This window comes from Elephantulus edwardii, unplaced genomic scaffold (assembly GCF_000299155.1).
Source record: "Elephantulus edwardii isolate Elephantulus edwardi_28Jun2011 unplaced genomic scaffold, EleEdw1.0 scaffold00049, whole genome shotgun sequence".
In the NCBI taxonomy this organism is placed as follows: Eukaryota; Metazoa; Chordata; class Mammalia; order Macroscelidea; family Macroscelididae; genus Elephantulus; species Elephantulus edwardii.
Genome location: NW_006399799.1, coordinates 13,954,681 through 13,971,604, shown reverse-complemented (window position 1 = coordinate 13,971,604; position 16,924 = coordinate 13,954,681). Strand labels below are relative to the sequence as shown.

The 16,924-nt window shown below is 50.7% G+C and overlaps 1 protein-coding gene across 1 annotated transcript; it reads left to right on the top strand.

Moving 5' to 3' along the window:
- Window positions 1–752: 752 nt before the first annotated feature.
- Window positions 753–5,513, top strand: EDN2 (endothelin 2). The gene is made up of 6 exons (XM_006886601.1): window positions 753–816; window positions 1,146–1,302; window positions 2,750–2,871; window positions 3,629–3,682; window positions 3,775–3,874; window positions 5,423–5,513. Exons 1-6 carry the CDS (start codon window positions 753–755, stop codon window positions 5,511–5,513), a joined length of 588 nt encoding a protein of 195 aa, XP_006886663.1.
- Window positions 5,514–16,924: the final 11,411 nt, after the last annotated feature.

The window sequence follows — 16,924 nt, the reverse complement described above, 5'->3', positions numbered from 1 at the left end:
GGGGAAGCAGGACATGGGAGAAGGTTCTTTCTTGGCCATAGCTGCATTGCTGAACAGCTTCTAGAAGGTTACAGGACTCCTGCCTGGAGGCCATGTGAATGCAGGGGAGACAGCACAATCGTGCCTTGGTGAGCTGTGAATGAGGCAGGTCCAGGCTGGCAAGTGAGGTCCTTCAGTGAGGAAAAGGCCCTGCCCAGAGAGGGTGCCCAAGACCACCCAGCCCTAACTAAGGAGGCCTCCACTTCCCACACTAGAGAAAGGGCATCCTCAGCTTGATGCCTCTAGAGTAGGGCACTTGGCAGGGTCTCTTCCAATGGGCTGGGAGGATACTGCTCCTGAGACGCCGCCGTCTGCCTTCTAAGCTCCCAGCCCTGCACGGCCACAGAGTTCTGGAAGTTTTAGGTCACCTTAGGGATGAATTGGGAAGCTCAGAGGGATTGCATCAGGAGGTGCTCCAGGCTCAGAGGGAGGAGCCAGGAATGGGAGCATTCCCCCTCCTTCCCGACCCCTTCCCTGGGCGCGGGCTGAGCGCCCGGGGGTGGGAGGAGGAGGCGGTGTCCCTGGCGCCCTGCCCGCCGGTAAAGCAGGGCAGGGCTACACCAACAGGGGCGGGGCCCGCAACCTGGTATTATAAGGCGCAGCACCGGGCACCAAGGCAGAGAGCTCCAGGCTCGGCTCCGCTCAGCAGCAGGACGCTGGCAACAGGCGCTCCCTGCTCCGGCCGTCCAGCCAGCGCTCCCTCCGCCACTGCCATGGTCGCCGTGCCCACCGCCTGGTGCTCCGTCGTTCTAGCCCTGCTCCTGGCCCTGCACGAAGGTGAGCCGCCCTGGCTTGGCCCCCCACTGCAGCCCCAACGGGTCTCCCCCGCCCCAGTGCTCTGGTGCCCGAGCCAGCGGGGGACGTGTGGGGCTGTAGCGCAGTGGCGGCCGCTGGGTTCTGCCAAGTGCAGAGGCACAGAGCACCTGGCAGGATGGCCCGTCCCACGGGGCTCTTGGGGCTTCCCCGGGCTGGCGCGGTGTTCCTAAGCGGCAGTAGTGCCAACTTCCTCGATTATGCAAGAGGAGGGGCCCTTCGAGTCCCCTTGCCCTGGCTGTCCCCAGCGCCTGACCCACCTCTCCGCTTCTCTCTTCATCCTGTGCGTGCAGGCAAGGGTCAAACCGCTGCAGCCACTGAGCAACAGGCCCCTTCGGCCCGCGCCTGGGGCGCCCACCTGCGGCCTCGGCGGTGCTCCTGCAGCTCCTGGCTTGACAAGGAGTGTGTCTACTTCTGCCACCTGGACATCATTTGGGTGAACACTCCAGGGTGAGCTGCCAAGGGGAGCCAGGCAGAGCTGCCAGGGGCGGGGGAGCCGGGGTGGGGGCTGTTGACAAGTGAGGTGCTCGGGCACAGGGGAGCTCTTCTGAGCCTCCCGACGGGGGCGTTGGGCGAAATGTCAATAGTTCGCAATTGTTTTCATCGCTACGGAGGGTCAGCGAGGGCACTATGGAGGCCTGTCTCCAAGGAATTCTCTTAACAGCCTGTCTGGAAAGGGTCGGGCGCGCTTCCAGACCAGCACACTAAGATCAGAGAGTTAGATGCCCTCCCCAAGATTCCACGGGACAGAGTTAGTGACAGCAAAATGAGGGCACCATCCGTCTGTAGATGCCAGAGCTCACACCCACTCTGCCACACTGCCTCTGTCTTCCAAGAATAATTTGACGGATGACATGCCCCTGTCTTGGCTGTGCCAGGCTGTGCAAGCTCTGCACGTGCGTTATCATTGCAGGAGCCCTCCCCCACCTCAGCCAACCTATGAGGCAGGCACTGCCAGTGTCTGCCAATGACAGATGAGAAGCCAGCCCCGTGTCACCTAGTGGAACTGGGGTGGGGGCCCCGCGCTGTCTGTTCTCAGCACAGAGCTGCCTCCGGGCCACTGCATACCTCAAGTTGCAGTTTCTGTGTGTGTTTGTGTTGGCTTTTTTTTTAAATTCCGTCTCCAAATTGCAAAAGGCAAGAGAAGCCTTGCACGTAAGCGTGTGTGGAGCTAATCCGCATCCAAACACTCACTGAGGGCGGGAAGCCTGCCAGTCCCTGCGTGCTGGGTCTGCCTCCCAGTCATTACAGCTCCAACCACATTGCCTAAAATTAGCTCTGTGACCTATCCAGATGCTGGTCCAGTTGGCCCCTGCCCACCTTGGCCAGACTTTCAATCTGAGATCAGTGCCACTTAATCCTGACTCTGTACACTTTCCCTAACACATGTGCAACATTTTAAAGTCAGAGTCCCACTGCGCACTTGTTACCCCTGCAGGCGCCCGGGTCAACAGGCAGGGGCAGCTCATACTTCTGTGAAATGGACTCTTTCCTCCCTTCCTCCAGGGGGACCAGTCTTGCTCCTTCAGCTCACTTTCTGTCAGGAAGGGGCCAGGATCAGGGAAACTCCTCAACCCCCAGCTGAGGGTGGGACCACAGTTCCCGTCCTCTTTCCTCCCCATACTGAACAAAATCTGAGGGCAGGGATCCACAGAAAAGAGGGGTCCTGTCCAAGGCTCCTCATCACCTTTGAGGGATTCTATGATTTGCTGTGGTAGAACTTCTTGAAACCAGGGACCGACAACCTTTCATGGCCACCCTGATAGCATGGTGGCTTTTCCAGGTGCAGTGTGGACAATTCTGTGCACCAATAGCTGTGCTTTATCTAATCCTCTTTCTCTTTCTTTTTCTTTTCCTCTCTCCACCCCACACTACCTTGCTGGCTGCACGCCCACAGACAGACAGCTCCTTACGGCCTGGGAAATCCGCCAAGACGCCGGCGCCGCTCCCTGCCAAGGCGCTGTGAGTGCACCAGTGCCAGCGACCCCGCCTGTGCCACCTTCTGCCATCGAAGACCTGGTAAGTGTGCACCCAGCCTGCAGGGGCTGGGAGGCTGCTGGCCTGAGCCCTTCCAGGGAAACAGGGTGTCCAGGAAACTCAGCAGAGGAGCAGAGTGGTAGTCACACCTGTATAACCCTCGGAGGCCAGCGGCCACCCAGGTCTGTGGATAGCAGCCCTTTCTGCAGGGAATCAGTCACTGCAGGTCCCTCCCTCTGCCCAGCACAGGGCCTCTGAAAGCATTCCGTCTCCCCTGGTACTAGCTGAGGCAGCTCAAGCCCCACTTGTCCTGTCAGGCCCCACAGCTAAACCTTAAGTGGAGGTGCGTCTTTGCCTCACTGTGTCAGACAAGTCCACTGGGCTTTGGATTCTGACTTGAGTCCCAGGGGAGAAATGTCACCTGGAATTAGAAGGCCTTGTACCATCCCCCAGGGAGTTTCTGAGCTGCGGGAGCTTTTACCTTACTGCCTGGGTCTCCGTTTTGCCATCTGTGAAAGGAATGAGATTTTTGTCCCTTCTCTCCTCCGCTTGGAGCATCTGAGGAAAGCAGGAACTGACTTCCCATTCCCAAGCTCTAGTTCCCATAATAGTTTACGAGAAACTCCTCCTCTGAGGCTCTCACTGGGGCTCCACCCCTGCCTCAGTTTCCCCCTCCCCACGGCTGTGCTCTGCTGCAGGTGGCCAGATTCTGGGAAGACCAGCCACTCAGCTGCCTCTGGCTAAGGCTAAGCGCACATTCCCGGTAGCTCAATTTTCCTCAGTCCCCTCCCCTCCTCAGAAAGGAAAGATGCCAGGTGCACCGGGCTGGAAATGGATCTGCTCCTGAGGGCAGGTGGGGTGGGGTGGGGGCTGGGCCTGCAGCCAGGTGCTGCAAGGCCTCAGAGCCCCTCGCCCCTCACTCATGCCGTAATGCCATTCACTTAGGGTTGAACCTCCGGCAGTCCCCGGCAGTGGGTCCCATCCCAGCAAGTGCAGGGCTCACAAGACCTGAGGCCTCCACAAGAGAGCTCCTCCTGCGGCTGAGGTGAGAGGCCCCTGCGCTGATTGAGTGCTTTCTGTTTGCTTTGCCCCTTTCTTTTGCTCTCCATGTGGGCCACCATATGAAGCAAGATTGAATCTCCACTAAACAGCCAAGAGAACTGAAGCCCAGAGATGTGACACCACTTGCCCAAGGTCACACAGCAGTTTGCAGCATCTGACCCCAGCTCTGTGCTCTTAATCACTAGGCTTTCAGTGACCACTGGGCCTGGAAGTGGACCTTCTTAGAGAATGAGGGTGCTTGAGAGTTCAGGACTGTGGAACTCACCACTGTTCCTTCAAGTCTCCCACATTCTGGGTGCTGGGGTCGGGAGAGACCAGATGTCCCAGACTGCATCTCCTCCCTGGTGGCATCAGCGTGACTCAGCTCCAGGTGTGGTGCACAGCAGGTGTGCATGAATGTCTGCTCCATCAAACTGACTTGAGGGCCTGGCATCTGGACCAAAATTTAATGTTGAGGTTCAAGGAGCAACCTGTGGAGCCAGGACTACCTGATTTGAATACCAGTCTTTCCCCAAACAAGCTTTATGACCTTGGACATTTAACTTCTCTTGGCCTCAGTTTCCTGTTCCTGCAATAGGGACTAAAGCACTGTCCGTCTTAGGGATAATGTAAGGCCTCAAAGCACTGATGGGTATAAAGTGTGACAAATAGTGTTTGGCTGGTACCCAGAGGGAGATCTGAAGTTGCCCACTATTCCTGCTGCTACTACTGATGCCTCCTCAAGGCTGGTAGTGCCAGTCTCTCTCCACCCATCAGAGTCTCCCATCTCTTAGACGAAGCAGGAAAATAGAGGAAAAGGCAGGATGGGGAGATGGTAGGGCCCAGCATGTATTTGGGAATTGCCTTAGAATAGGAAAATCAGGCTAAGACTAAACGAGTGCACACTCCACAGTGTGCGGAGCCTGCTTTGTGACCTTGAACTCGTCAGATCGCGCGAACTCCCCGCTTTTATTTTCTAGACCAAGACAGGGCACAAAGAGGTTAAGACACTGAATTTCCACAGTTGGAAACAGAAACGAGCCTCCTGGCTCCCAGACTGCGGCTCTGGTTCTTTGAGCCAGGATGTGGCTACTCAGAGGAGGCCAGGGTCTCCGGGCGACCTGGGACCCACGTCTGTCCAGGCCAAACAGAGCAGTCCTGAGCTGGACCTCTAGGCGTGGGTAGAATTTTAGTACACAGTGTGTGAATGAGAGGACAGGTGTGCAGGCAGGAGAGAACAGCATGAGCAAAGGTGTGGAGAGTGGAAGGCGGATCCTGGATACAGCACGCCGTTCTTGGCCATCCAGTTGTTCAGGCATTTGGTGCCACTGAGCTTCAGCTTTCCCAAGGAAGCTTCTAGATCGTCTCTGGTCTGGTCACTCCTCTGCAGACTTTGCCTGCTGGGTCGGCCATCTTCACCTTCTGATCCCAGAGCAGCAGGGATCCCAGGGCCAGGTGCAGATCCGAGTCTCCACCACCCCTCACCCCCACTGGTAGCTCTTGCCAAGGCCCCATCTCCTGAGATGCTGAGTTGATTCTTCTTGATTTCTAGGGACATTTCTGTTGCCAAGATCCGCTTTGCCAAGTGGCAGCAGAAGAGAACGAAAGAGCCCAAACCTACACCCCCGTGGAAGAAGAGATAGCGCTGAGTGTTGGAGGATCACTGAGAAAGAAACTCTTATGGAGACAAGAGGGGCAGCCCAGGCCTGGTGGGAGACCCTCTGCCTATTTTTCTGGCCACTAGACCTTCGTGCCAACCAGCTGGACTGATTCATTGGGATTGGCACAAGCTCTGGCTCCTCGTACTGGTGAGGGAGGTACCCTCCAGGCAGCTCAGTGCCCTCACGCTGCCCAGGAAAGCCCTCAGCCCCCGACGACAGAGACGCCTCCTGGTGCTGGCTCCCGGCTCGCCAATCTGCTGCAGGAGCTGCTGGAAGCGTGTGAACCTGGAGTCTTCACTCTTTTGGGATATCCAGTCTGCCAGCCTACAGACCAGGAGCAGGGGGATGCCTGTGCCCCAGTCAGCCCTGGAGGCTGCACTGGACACCCCTCTCCCCTACCCAGGACTGGTGTCCCTGCCTCCCCAGCTGTCCTCTCCAGTTCTCTGTCCCCAGCATCCTGGTACCCTCAGCCCTTGGAATTCCTGGTGAGAAGGGCCTGCTCCGCTTCAGCCCATCTGTACATAACTTATTTGCTGGAAGAACTCTGAGAATCTCACTTATTTATTTTAATGTATTTTTTTAGACTTTTCATTATTTACTTGCGAACTTCTGTTTGTAATAAACAATGAAATGTTACATTAGTATTCCGTCTCGGCTGGAGGCAGGCAGGAGTCCCTCTCGGGGAGGGGCTGCTGGAGATCAAGGGGCACAGGAAGGAGAGAAGAAGGCTTCCCCCCGCCTGGAGGGCATGTCTGGCTCCTAACGGGGCTCCTGCTTCCCATGTGACTGGACAGCTGCTGGCAGCGTTGACATCAGAGTTCCAGGACTGACACCCCCCGCACCCAGCTCTTTCCCAGGAGTGTACTTGGAAGGAGGCAGGAATGTGAGGTCACTGAGCTCCACTTCTGCTCCTGCTACCTGCCACTCCAGGAGCTGTGAGGCCAGAACAGATCAGTGCACTGAGGGTGGACTTGATAAATTCTGAAGCTGCATGAGGTCTTGTGGTCAGTGACCAGGGCTGTGGAGTGGAGGCGGGGAGGTCATGGCTCTCCCTCCTACCCCAGAGTCTCAGGGCCAAAAGTGCGACACCTGTGTGAAGCCTTGGGTCTCCCACAAGCCCCCAGACTCTCATGCTACTCTGGCAGAGGTGGGGGTGTTCCCTGTGGTGCCCTGCAGCATCTCTGGACAGAGCTAAAGGTCCTGGGCATCCTTGGAGGGATTCGAGGCTCACACAGTGGGCCATACTCAGCCCCAGGTCTCTGTCTTCAGGACTTCAGGATCCTCTCAGCTTACTCCCTGCCACTCTTCTCCAATCGCAGTAGCCCAGGGCTCTAGAGATGAGTTAACTGATCCGGTCAGTAGACCATCTGGGCTCCAAGTTCAGCTCAAAATCAAGGTCACTCTCGATGGCTGCTGCACAGACCCACAGCCTTCATTCCTACCCATCCTCCCTGCCAGCAAGCTATGCCCCTTTCCCACAGCTGGCCTGCACTGGGAGTGGCAGGTGTGGCCCAAGCCAGCTCTCAGGAAATAGTTGCGGGCTGTGAAATAATCACTTACACTCTGCTCTAATCCTGCCTTGTCCACGGGCCCAAACTTGACCCTCTCACGGAAGAAAAACAACAGTTGGCACATACTGGGTGCCTCGTTTTACCCAGGTTAACTCATTTTATCCTCTGGACAGTAATCCTGTGGATGACATAAGTGCTTTCATTAGCTCCATTTCGCAGATGAGAATACAGAGGCACAGAGAAGATAACTGACTTGCCTAAGATGGCACAGCAAATGAGTGGTGGCATCAGGATTTGAACCAGGTCTTCTGACTACTGGGTTCCTTGTATAAATGTGCATTGTTTGTTGTGTGTCTTTGAGTCAGACCAACCCATAGCTGACCCTGTACCAAGTGCTCAGAGACAGTAAATCACACGGGAGGGGTGTGCCCATCCTTCTCCCGCAGAGCGTCTGGTGGATTCGAACTGCCTGCCTTTGGGATTACAGCACGTTTATTACCTCTAGGCCACCAGAGCCCCCTATGCATGTGCAGAGTACATATTTATTGATTGAATTTATGTGTAACTACTGCCAGCAACGTGACCTTGGACAAATCTCACATTCTGTGCCTTAGTTTTTGTCATCTGTAAAATAGGAACTGACAGTATCTAGCTCACGGGATGAGGGAGCTCTGGTGGTGTGGCCACAGGAAGCTGTGCCGCTCCCCCAAAGCCTGTGCCTCTCTGCTCGGTCAGATCCATCAGCACCTCCTCGAGAGAGATGGGCAATCTCTTCTTGCCATTTTCAGCCTTGGAAACTCTCTGGAGGGGCAGCTGTGAGTCAGTACTGACTGAGCGAATAGATCTCATAGGATTGGTATGAGCTCTAAACAGGTACAACACAAGGGTTTGCCCAGCGAGTGGGATTGGGGTCGGTGGGTCAAAGAAAATCTTCTTGAAAAACTGAGGTTACTCTTATGACCCCAAAGGAGAAGTAAAGTAAACAAATTTTTTAAAAGATGAGTAAGACCCAATAAATGTCTCTGGGTGATGCAAATAGTTTACATTCATCTTCTAACCTAGAAGTTGCTGGTTCAAATCCAATCACTGGCATCATGAAAGAAAGGCCTGGCAATCTGCTTCCATAACAATTAGCACAAAGGAAACCCTGTGGAGCAGTTCTGGTCTCTAACACACAAAGTCGTCATGAGTTGGAATTGACTTAGTGGTAATGGATCTTTATGAGTTTAAGCTTGAAATAAAGAGAAAATGGAGATGAAACTGCAGATAACAGGCCGAGGAATGATATGGAAACAGGAATAACAAAGGGGGTCCCACGGAGGGCCCCTGTGACTGGAGGAGAGTGCAGCAAGAGCCGTGGGGGATGAGGCCAAAAAGGCCTCGAAGGATGGTTAAGGAGCCTGGAGCTCTTTTGCAGGCCATAGGGAGGCAGAGAAGGTGTGTGAGCAGGAGAGAGATCTTACCAGAGCTGATCAGAAAGATGCCTCTAGATGTTGCTCAGGCTGGGAGTGAGTGAGGAGACAAAAAACAAAACAAAACAAAACAAAACTTGGTGCTGTTGAATCTATTCTGATTCATGGCAACCCCATCCGTTCCAGGGTAGAACCCCATCCGTTCCAGGGTAGAGTCCCATCTGTTCCAGAGTTGAACCCCATCCGTTCCAGGGTAGAGTCTCATCCTTTCCAGGGCTGAACCCCATCCATTCCAGGGTAGAGCTCTATCCGTTCCAGGGTAGAGCCCCATGCGTTCCAGGGCTGAACCCCATCCATTCCAGGGCTGAACCCCATCCATTCCAGGGTAGAACCCCATCCATTCCAGGGTAGAACCCCATCCATTCCAGGGTAGAGCCCCATGCGTTCCAGGGTAGAACTCCAGCTCTTCCAGGGTAGAATCCCATGTATTCAAGGGTAGACCCCCATCCATTCCAGGTTAGAGCCCCATGCGTTCCAGGGTAGAACCCCATCCATTCCAGGGTTGAACCCCATCCGTTTCAGAGTGCTTTCATGGCCTTAATCTTTACAGAAGCAGATGGCCAGGCTCTTCTTCTGAGGTATCACAGGGGGGTTCGAAATGCCAACATTTGGGTTAGCAGTTAAGTACAAAGCATTTGCACCACTCAGGGTCCTTAATGAGGAGACAGACAAGGAGAAAAAGTCCCCATGGGCAATTACTTGTCTGTCCTGTAACCAGGGAGATGAGGGCTGGTGCAATAAGGACCACCTGGCACTTAATTCCTGCCCCAGCTCAGGGGCAGAGCAGGTGGTCTCTCACATTTTAGCTGAGCCAGGTGCCAGGGGATCTCACTCCCTAGGAAACCCCAGCATCCCACTGAAGATGGCCTGACCACCTTGAAATCTGGAAAGGCTTCCTTGTGGGTCTGAGAGACCATGCATCAGGGTGAGACAGCAAGGACCACAGGGGTGAGGATGCCAGAGGAATGAGGAGGCCCTCGCTGGGGGTACCTGGTTGGAAACAGGCTGCTTGCTACCCTTGGCCCAGGTTCCAGTGGCCCTGGCCATGGTTCAGAGAGTAATGGTCCAGATAACTAAGCAATGAAAATGATTAAGGGGAAGAGAGGAAGTATCAGATGCAGTGAAAGTGGGAGTGACACCTTAGTTCCTTGGACCCAAAGTCCAGGGCAATGGGGCCTCAGGCTTGGACGCTGTACTTTTGCGAGCCCTGCTCTGGCTTCAGCCAGCCATGACTCTCCCCACAGCATGAAGTTTGCAGAGCCAAAGGGTCATTGATGCCCTGAAGTTTGTGGCAGCTCCTAGAACAAACTCCCCAGCTGGACTCCAGCTGAAGGATGGTGGAAGGTAGGTTAGAACCTGGGGACAGGCAGAGAGGAACGTGTGAGGAGTAACTGAGGTCAAACAGAGCCCTGGAAAGAAAGGATCGAGGTTTTAGGAAATATGAGTCTCACCGGTTGAGGGGAGAGAAGTGTAAAATCTCCCATTATTCTACCTTGTCAGTAAACAACAGATTTTTGGCAAGGTTGTTGGAGTCAAGGCTGTGTTCCTTTTGACTGGAACACTAGGCAGAGATAGACCAGAAGGGGGCACAAGGTGGCCCCGTTTATTCAGGGAGCACTGGGAAGCTCAGCGTGGTGATGTACTGTGTCCAGGGCAGTGCAAGCTGGAGGCTTACCCAGGCTGGTGAAACCCTGTCTAGCTCTGGTCTGTCTCTCTCCCCCCACCCCCTCCTCCACTCCTGCACCCAGCCTCAGGAATGAAACCCAGGGTGTGATAGCTCTCTTTCTCTCTCTCACTCTCTCTCCTCTGACTAAAACAGAGACCAGCAAGCTGGGGTTTCAGTTCAGAGAAGTCATTTGTCTATCAGGGCAATAAATCATTGGAATGTGGTCATTGATTCATTCAATAATTACGAATAATCACCCCTGGGAAAACTCCTAGAAGCAAGACAGACACAGGTCCTGCCCTTACAGGCCAGTAGGAAAGCCATTCAAGAAAACAGATAGCTGCACGCTATAATACAAATAAAACTTAATACTTACTGAGCACTTGCTAAGCACATGGCATGTTTACTCCTTGATTCCTTCCAGCAATCTTATACAGCAGGTGTTACCTTTTTATTTCCATTTTATAGAGGAAACAACCACCATTTAGTGGCTGATCTGTGATTTAAACTCTAGGTTCTCGACTATTATATTTTTCTGATAATGTATAGGACTCAGTCAAGAAAAGGAGGAAAGTGGAGAACAATCCAGGGAGAAGGAACAGCATAGTTGAAAAGCTCTAGGGGGCAGGGATGGGGGTTTTACTCGGCTCCTTGCAGAGAATGTGCGGAGGGGAGGAAGAAGGACGGGAGAAGAGACAGGCTGGAGAAGGCAGACAGGCAGGAGCCGTGACTTCCCCAACAGTTGGGTTACTTTATCTTCCTCTAGAACCTCCCAAGAAGCAGCTTCCATAAGAACGTGCCACCACCATTTGCCATCAGCTTGATTCCATGTCATACGGACTCTGCGTATCAGAGTAGAACTATGTTCCGCAGAGTTTTCCATAGCTGCATGTTTGGAAGTTGGTCATCTGTCCTTTCTTGCAAAGCACATCTGGGGGAACTCAAACCACCCACTCTTCAGTTATCAGCAGAACACCTTAACTGTCTACCCCACCTTGGGGGTCCCAGGAGAATATAACTCACTGACGCCAAGTCAACTCCAACCCGTCTCAGTCCTTCACTGGATTTGCAAAGCTAGAAAGCTTTCCAGGTGGAGACGGCCCATCTTTCTCCCAAGGAGTGGCTGGTAGATATGAAATGCAAGCCTTTTGGCTAGCAGCATGATACAGTACTGCCGTGCCTAAAATGCCTTGCGCTAGAGTTCCGTGCCTCTGGATTAAACCACATTGGCTACCTTCAAGAGTCTAACAGACTGGCAAGGAAGATGGCTAAAGGTAAGTGATGGACAGGAGGTAGGAGGCAGGGCATCTCTGGAGCTGCCCTTTCAGCTGAAGAAGTGGGGAGGGGCTGAAGAATGGGCAGGATGTGTCCACCCTGAGATGAAAGAAAAGGGCATCACGCTGGGAACAGGTGCCAGGTGTGTCTGGCCAGTCAGGAAGAGTCCCAGGAGAGGCAGCTGGCCCGATTGGTGGAGGCCAGACCAGGAACAGGAATTTGAACTTGAGTGATGGGGATGCTTGCTCAGCAGGAGAGCATCAAGATGGGAGCTGACCTTGGGCAGCTGGCTTATCATTAGCCCCTCCTGTCCAGCCAGCGCTTCCAGCTCAGGAGGGCCCTCCTAGCCTCTCTCAGGGGAGGGCAGAGTGTGGGCCTCACCTTGGCCTGCCAGGGAGCTGAGCCAAGAGCCCTCGGCAGCTTGGCAGCATGGAAGGGGGCTGTGTGCGGGCCCGCCGGGAGCCCTGGAAGAGGAATGCAACCTAATTAATTCTCTGCTGCTGCTGCTGCTGCAGCTCAGAGCACCCTGCCTTGTGGGAGCAGCTGCCAGGACAGGCCTGCCAGGACGCCACTGGCCTCGCCTGTCGATCACTTGGCAGCTGAAGGGAGTGAGGGGGACTGCAGGCCGGGAACTGGGGGCTTGGGCTCATGAGGCCAGCCCCTGCCTCTAGGCACACTCACTTACCCATGTAGTCTGGCCCCTTCACAGCTAATAAGACAACAATAGTAAAAACAGCCAACAGGCCTGGAGGGCTTCCAGCATGCCAGGCCTGTGCTAGGCACACAGCTCCCTCTCCTCATCTAATCCTCCCAAGGACTGGTGAGGTGAGAACTGTTACATCCATTTTATAGACGAGAAAACTGAGGCTCAGAGAGGTGACCTTCCCTGCCCAAGGTCATGCTATCAGAAAACAAAAGCAGGCAAGCTGTGACTTGGACTCAAGGAAGTCTAGGCCCCCAGAGTGAATCCAACATGTTGGGTTGGCTCAGAGGGGGAAACGGAAGTTCTTGGAGGTGAGATGCTTCTCTCAAAGCCAGTCAGCTGAAAAGGGCCGCACATCCACCCTCTCGGGGGCCCTGGAGTAAGGCCCTGCAGAAGAAAGGCCGTACTTGGCCTCTGGTTTCCCAGGGGTTTCTCCTTGGCCTTAAGTCATGCTCAGGCAAGTCAGATTGTAGGCAGAGTCCCTTCTTCTCAAGATTATCTCCACCCATTTGATCCCTATTTTGCTGCCTGGTGTTCATAGTGGAACAGTGACAACTCCATTAGCTAGACCTCACATGCAAGCACAGAAAACATTTTCAAAAAGCTTATTACCCTCATTTCACAAGTGGGACAATTGAGGCTCAGAGTGGTATGGGGATGAGCTGAACCAGGTCCTATAGCTAGAAAGAGACAAGACTCAGGATGGATCTAAATGAGCCTAAATCCAAGACGTCCTATCAGCAGACATGAAAGAAGGCAGTCAGCCATGCTGAATTCTCTCTCTAAGCCTCAGTTTCCTCATCTGCCAAATGGGTATGAAAAGTCAAATTTACAGGATCAACCTGGAGTTCATGAACGATGACTGGTGCTAACAGTACTTAATATGTGTCAGGCATTGTCCTATGCACTTTCTTTTTCTTCATGTCTTTGACATTTTTAAAACAAGATTTTATTTACAGTATAAATAAATAATATTCATGAAATAAAGAAGAAAATAAATCTAATAAAATGAAGACATTCTCAAACAATGTCATCAACATCACACACAAGCGAAATTTCACTAAAGGTAATTTAAAAATGGTTGAGAGGGAGTTACGAGAAATTCAAGTGAAATCCAGAAAAGGACATGTAATGGAAGACATCATTGCCGATGTTGGATGAGGGTAGCTGAAAACAGAGGACATCAGAAAGATAACACCTGTTTTACCAATTATGAAAAAGGCATTCAATTGTGTTGCTCAGAAGAAATTAGAGATAACATTAAGAAGAATGGGAATTCTAGAACATGCTTAAGTGCTTATGCACGGTCTGTGAATGGATGAAGACGTAGGCATCTGAACAGAACAAGAAGGAATGGCATGATTTAGAAGCAGGGAAGGCGTGTACAAGAGTTGCATCCTTTGACCAAACCTATTCAATCTGTATGCTGAGCAAATATTCCAAGAAGCTAGACTCTGTGAAGAAGAATGGAACGTCAATATTGGAGGGAAGAGTCATTGACACGTGCAATGTGTGATGACATAGTCTTGCTTGCTGAAAACAAAGAGAACTTGAAGCACATACTTATAAAGGTCAAAGAGGACAGCCTTTAATATGTCATCTTTTAAAATATAAATAAAACACAGTTGGACCAATAAGCAACATCATGACAAACAGAGAAGATTTAAATTGTAAAGGATTTCATTTTACTTGGATGTACAATCAGCCCCTGCAGAAGCAGTGGTCAAAAATTCAAGCATAGTGTATTAGGAAAATCTGCTGCAAAAGGTCTCTTGAAAGTCTAAAAAGCAAAGCTGTCACTTGGAGAACTAAGGCGCACTTGACCCAAGCCATGGTATTTTAGTCACTCCACAAGTCTGTGAAATCTGGGCGGTGAATTAGAAAGTCCTGTCTTAGAATTACAGTGTCGGTGAAGAATTGTAAATACATCACATACTGACAGAAAAGAAATCTGTTTTGGAAAAAGTACACAGAATGCACCCTAGATGCAAGGATGGTGAAGACTTCATCTCATGTCAATGAGAAGAGAGTGGTCCCTGCTTGATAAACTAGAGATCAGGAAAAAATAAAGCTAGACCTTCAATGAGATGGCCTGCAGTGTGGTCACAGCATTGGCTCAAACACAGCAACAGTTCTGAGTGTTGTAGCGGACCAGACAGTGTTTCGTTCTGTTGTGAATAGGGTCTCTAGGAGTCAGAACGAATTTGATGACACCTAAGCACTACAGCATTCATAACTTTATCACCACAAAAAACCAAAAAGCCTCATTGCCATCACGTCAAAGCCCACTCATAGCTGACTCTACAGTGCATTTCTAAGGCTATAAATTGCATGGGAGGAGACTGCCCATCTTTCTTCCCTGGAACCACTTGGCAAACTTGAATGAACAGAGAAGCTCAAGCTTTAAGTTAGCAGCTAAGCTCTCTATAGATGAAGTCTCCAGAGCTCCCTGTGCCATCCCAAGGCTTTATCACAATGTGTTTGTTACTCCTGAGGCACCTTGGAAGACAAGCCTGGCAATCCTCTACTGAAATGTCAGTTACTTGAGTACTGAATGGAACAGTGCTATTCTGCATACATGGGTCATCCTAAAATCACCTCAGCAGCATCTAACAGTAACAACAAGATCTTTATTTATGTTGGCCCATTTACACCAATAAAATACTACTATGTGGTATACCTGAATGAATCTTTATATTTATTCTAATATGTTTATTACATATTTTATTGATATGTCATTCTGACTATACAGTTCAGTGTTGGAGTATATTCCCAAATTTGAGCAACAGCTGTTTGTGTAGTGCATTATGTGTTATACTGCTAACAGAAAGGTCAGTGGTTCAAATCTACCAAATGCTCCACAGGAGAAAGGCAAATTCCTATCACAAAGATTTACAGCCTCAGAAGCCTGATGGAAGGTCACTATAAATCAGAATAGACTTGAGGATTTTTTTTAATTTTTTTTTATTTTATTATTTGTGTGTGTGCATGTACCGTCAAATCAGATCTGACTGGTAGGTACAAGAGGAGATTGTCCCTCCTTCCCCAGCAGAGCATCTGGTGGATTCGAACCATGCGCCTCTGGGATTGCAATGCCGCTTCTTGCCACTAGGCCACCAGAGCTCCCCTGAGGATTTTTTTTTAAAATATGGAAGCAGACTATCCCATCTTTCAGCCATGGAGTAGCTGGTAAGTGCAACCACCCACCCATGAGATAATTCTAGCACATTTTTATCATCTCAGAAAGAAACCCCATGAATCACCCTCTATCCTCCACTCCCCCTAGTGCCTAGAAACCAAATCTACTTCTGTTTCTATGGATTTGTCAATTTCTGACATTTCCCATAAATGTGGAATCATACAATATGTGGCCTTTTGGGTCCAGTTTCTGCGGATTCAGATATTCAGGCATATCTCAACTTGATTTGCTTCTCTTTATTTTGCTTCATAGAGAGTGTGTTTAATTTTTTATATATATATAAACAGAAGGGGTTTTGGCAACCTTATTGAAGTAAGTATATCAGTACCATTTTCCCCAACAGCAGACACTCACTTCATGTCTGTGTGTCACTTTTTGGTATTTGTAATATTTAAAATGTTTTCATAGTGTTCTCATACACTTCTTAGTTTAGGAAGTTCTGGTGGCTTAGTGTGTAAGGAGTTGCCCTGCCAACCCAAAGGCAGATGGTTCAAATTCACCAGCTACTTCTTGAGAGAGAGGTAATTTTCTGTGCAATGTACAGCCCCCTAAACCCACTGGAGGGTCAGCTATGAGTCTGGATCAAGCTCACTGGCAAATGAGTTGCTTGTTGTTGTTATTGTACATTTAAATTACTATACCAAACCAACCAAAACCATTCCCATAGAGTCAGTATGACTCACAGCAATCTTCCATTAGGTTTCTGAGGCTGTAAATCTTTATGGAAGGAAACTAACTGCTCATCTTTCTTCCTCACATCAACTGGTGGATTCAAACTGCTGACCTGTTGATTAGCAAACGCCATACATTATGAACTACACCACTAAGGCTCCTTGTTAATATATAGGATAGTGTAGCGTACAATATGTTGTAGGCTGTTGTTATGTTGTATGTTGTTATTAGCTGCCACTGACTCGACTATGGCTCCTAGTGACCCTGTGAACAGCAGACTGAACTTTGTCCTGTTCTGAACTAGCCTCACAGTTTCTGTCATGCTCAAGCCCACTGACGTAGTCACTATATCAATGCATCTCATTGAGGGTCTGGTTACCCAGTGGGTAACAAGTTGCACTGTCAATCCAAAGGCAGGCAGTTAGAATCCACCAACTGCTCCATGAGAGGAAGATGAGCAATCTCCTCCTGGGGAATTTACAGTCTCTGAAAACTGGCTGAAGGATCAGCTATGACTCAGTTCAGACTTGATGGCATATAACAACAACATAGTATAGTATCAACATAACTTTTATATGTACTAAGAAATCCAAAACTTGATGAGACTTATTTTATTTTTATATTTGTCTTACTGAGATAGTTTTCACTGAACACTCAGTATTTCCAAGGTATAACTGTACACTTTACGATAAAGTGTTTAGAGTTGCTTAATTATACACGAAGATCTGAATCTCACTATACTGTGGCCTGCTTTATTACCCCAAGACCTTGTTCCAGACCAGCACATGGGGCACCACTTTGGTCTTATCAGCTCAGTGGTATATGTGGGTGGGGCCCTAGTGGTGCAATAATTAAGTGATTGGCAGCTAACCTAAAGATTGTCAGCTTAAAGTCT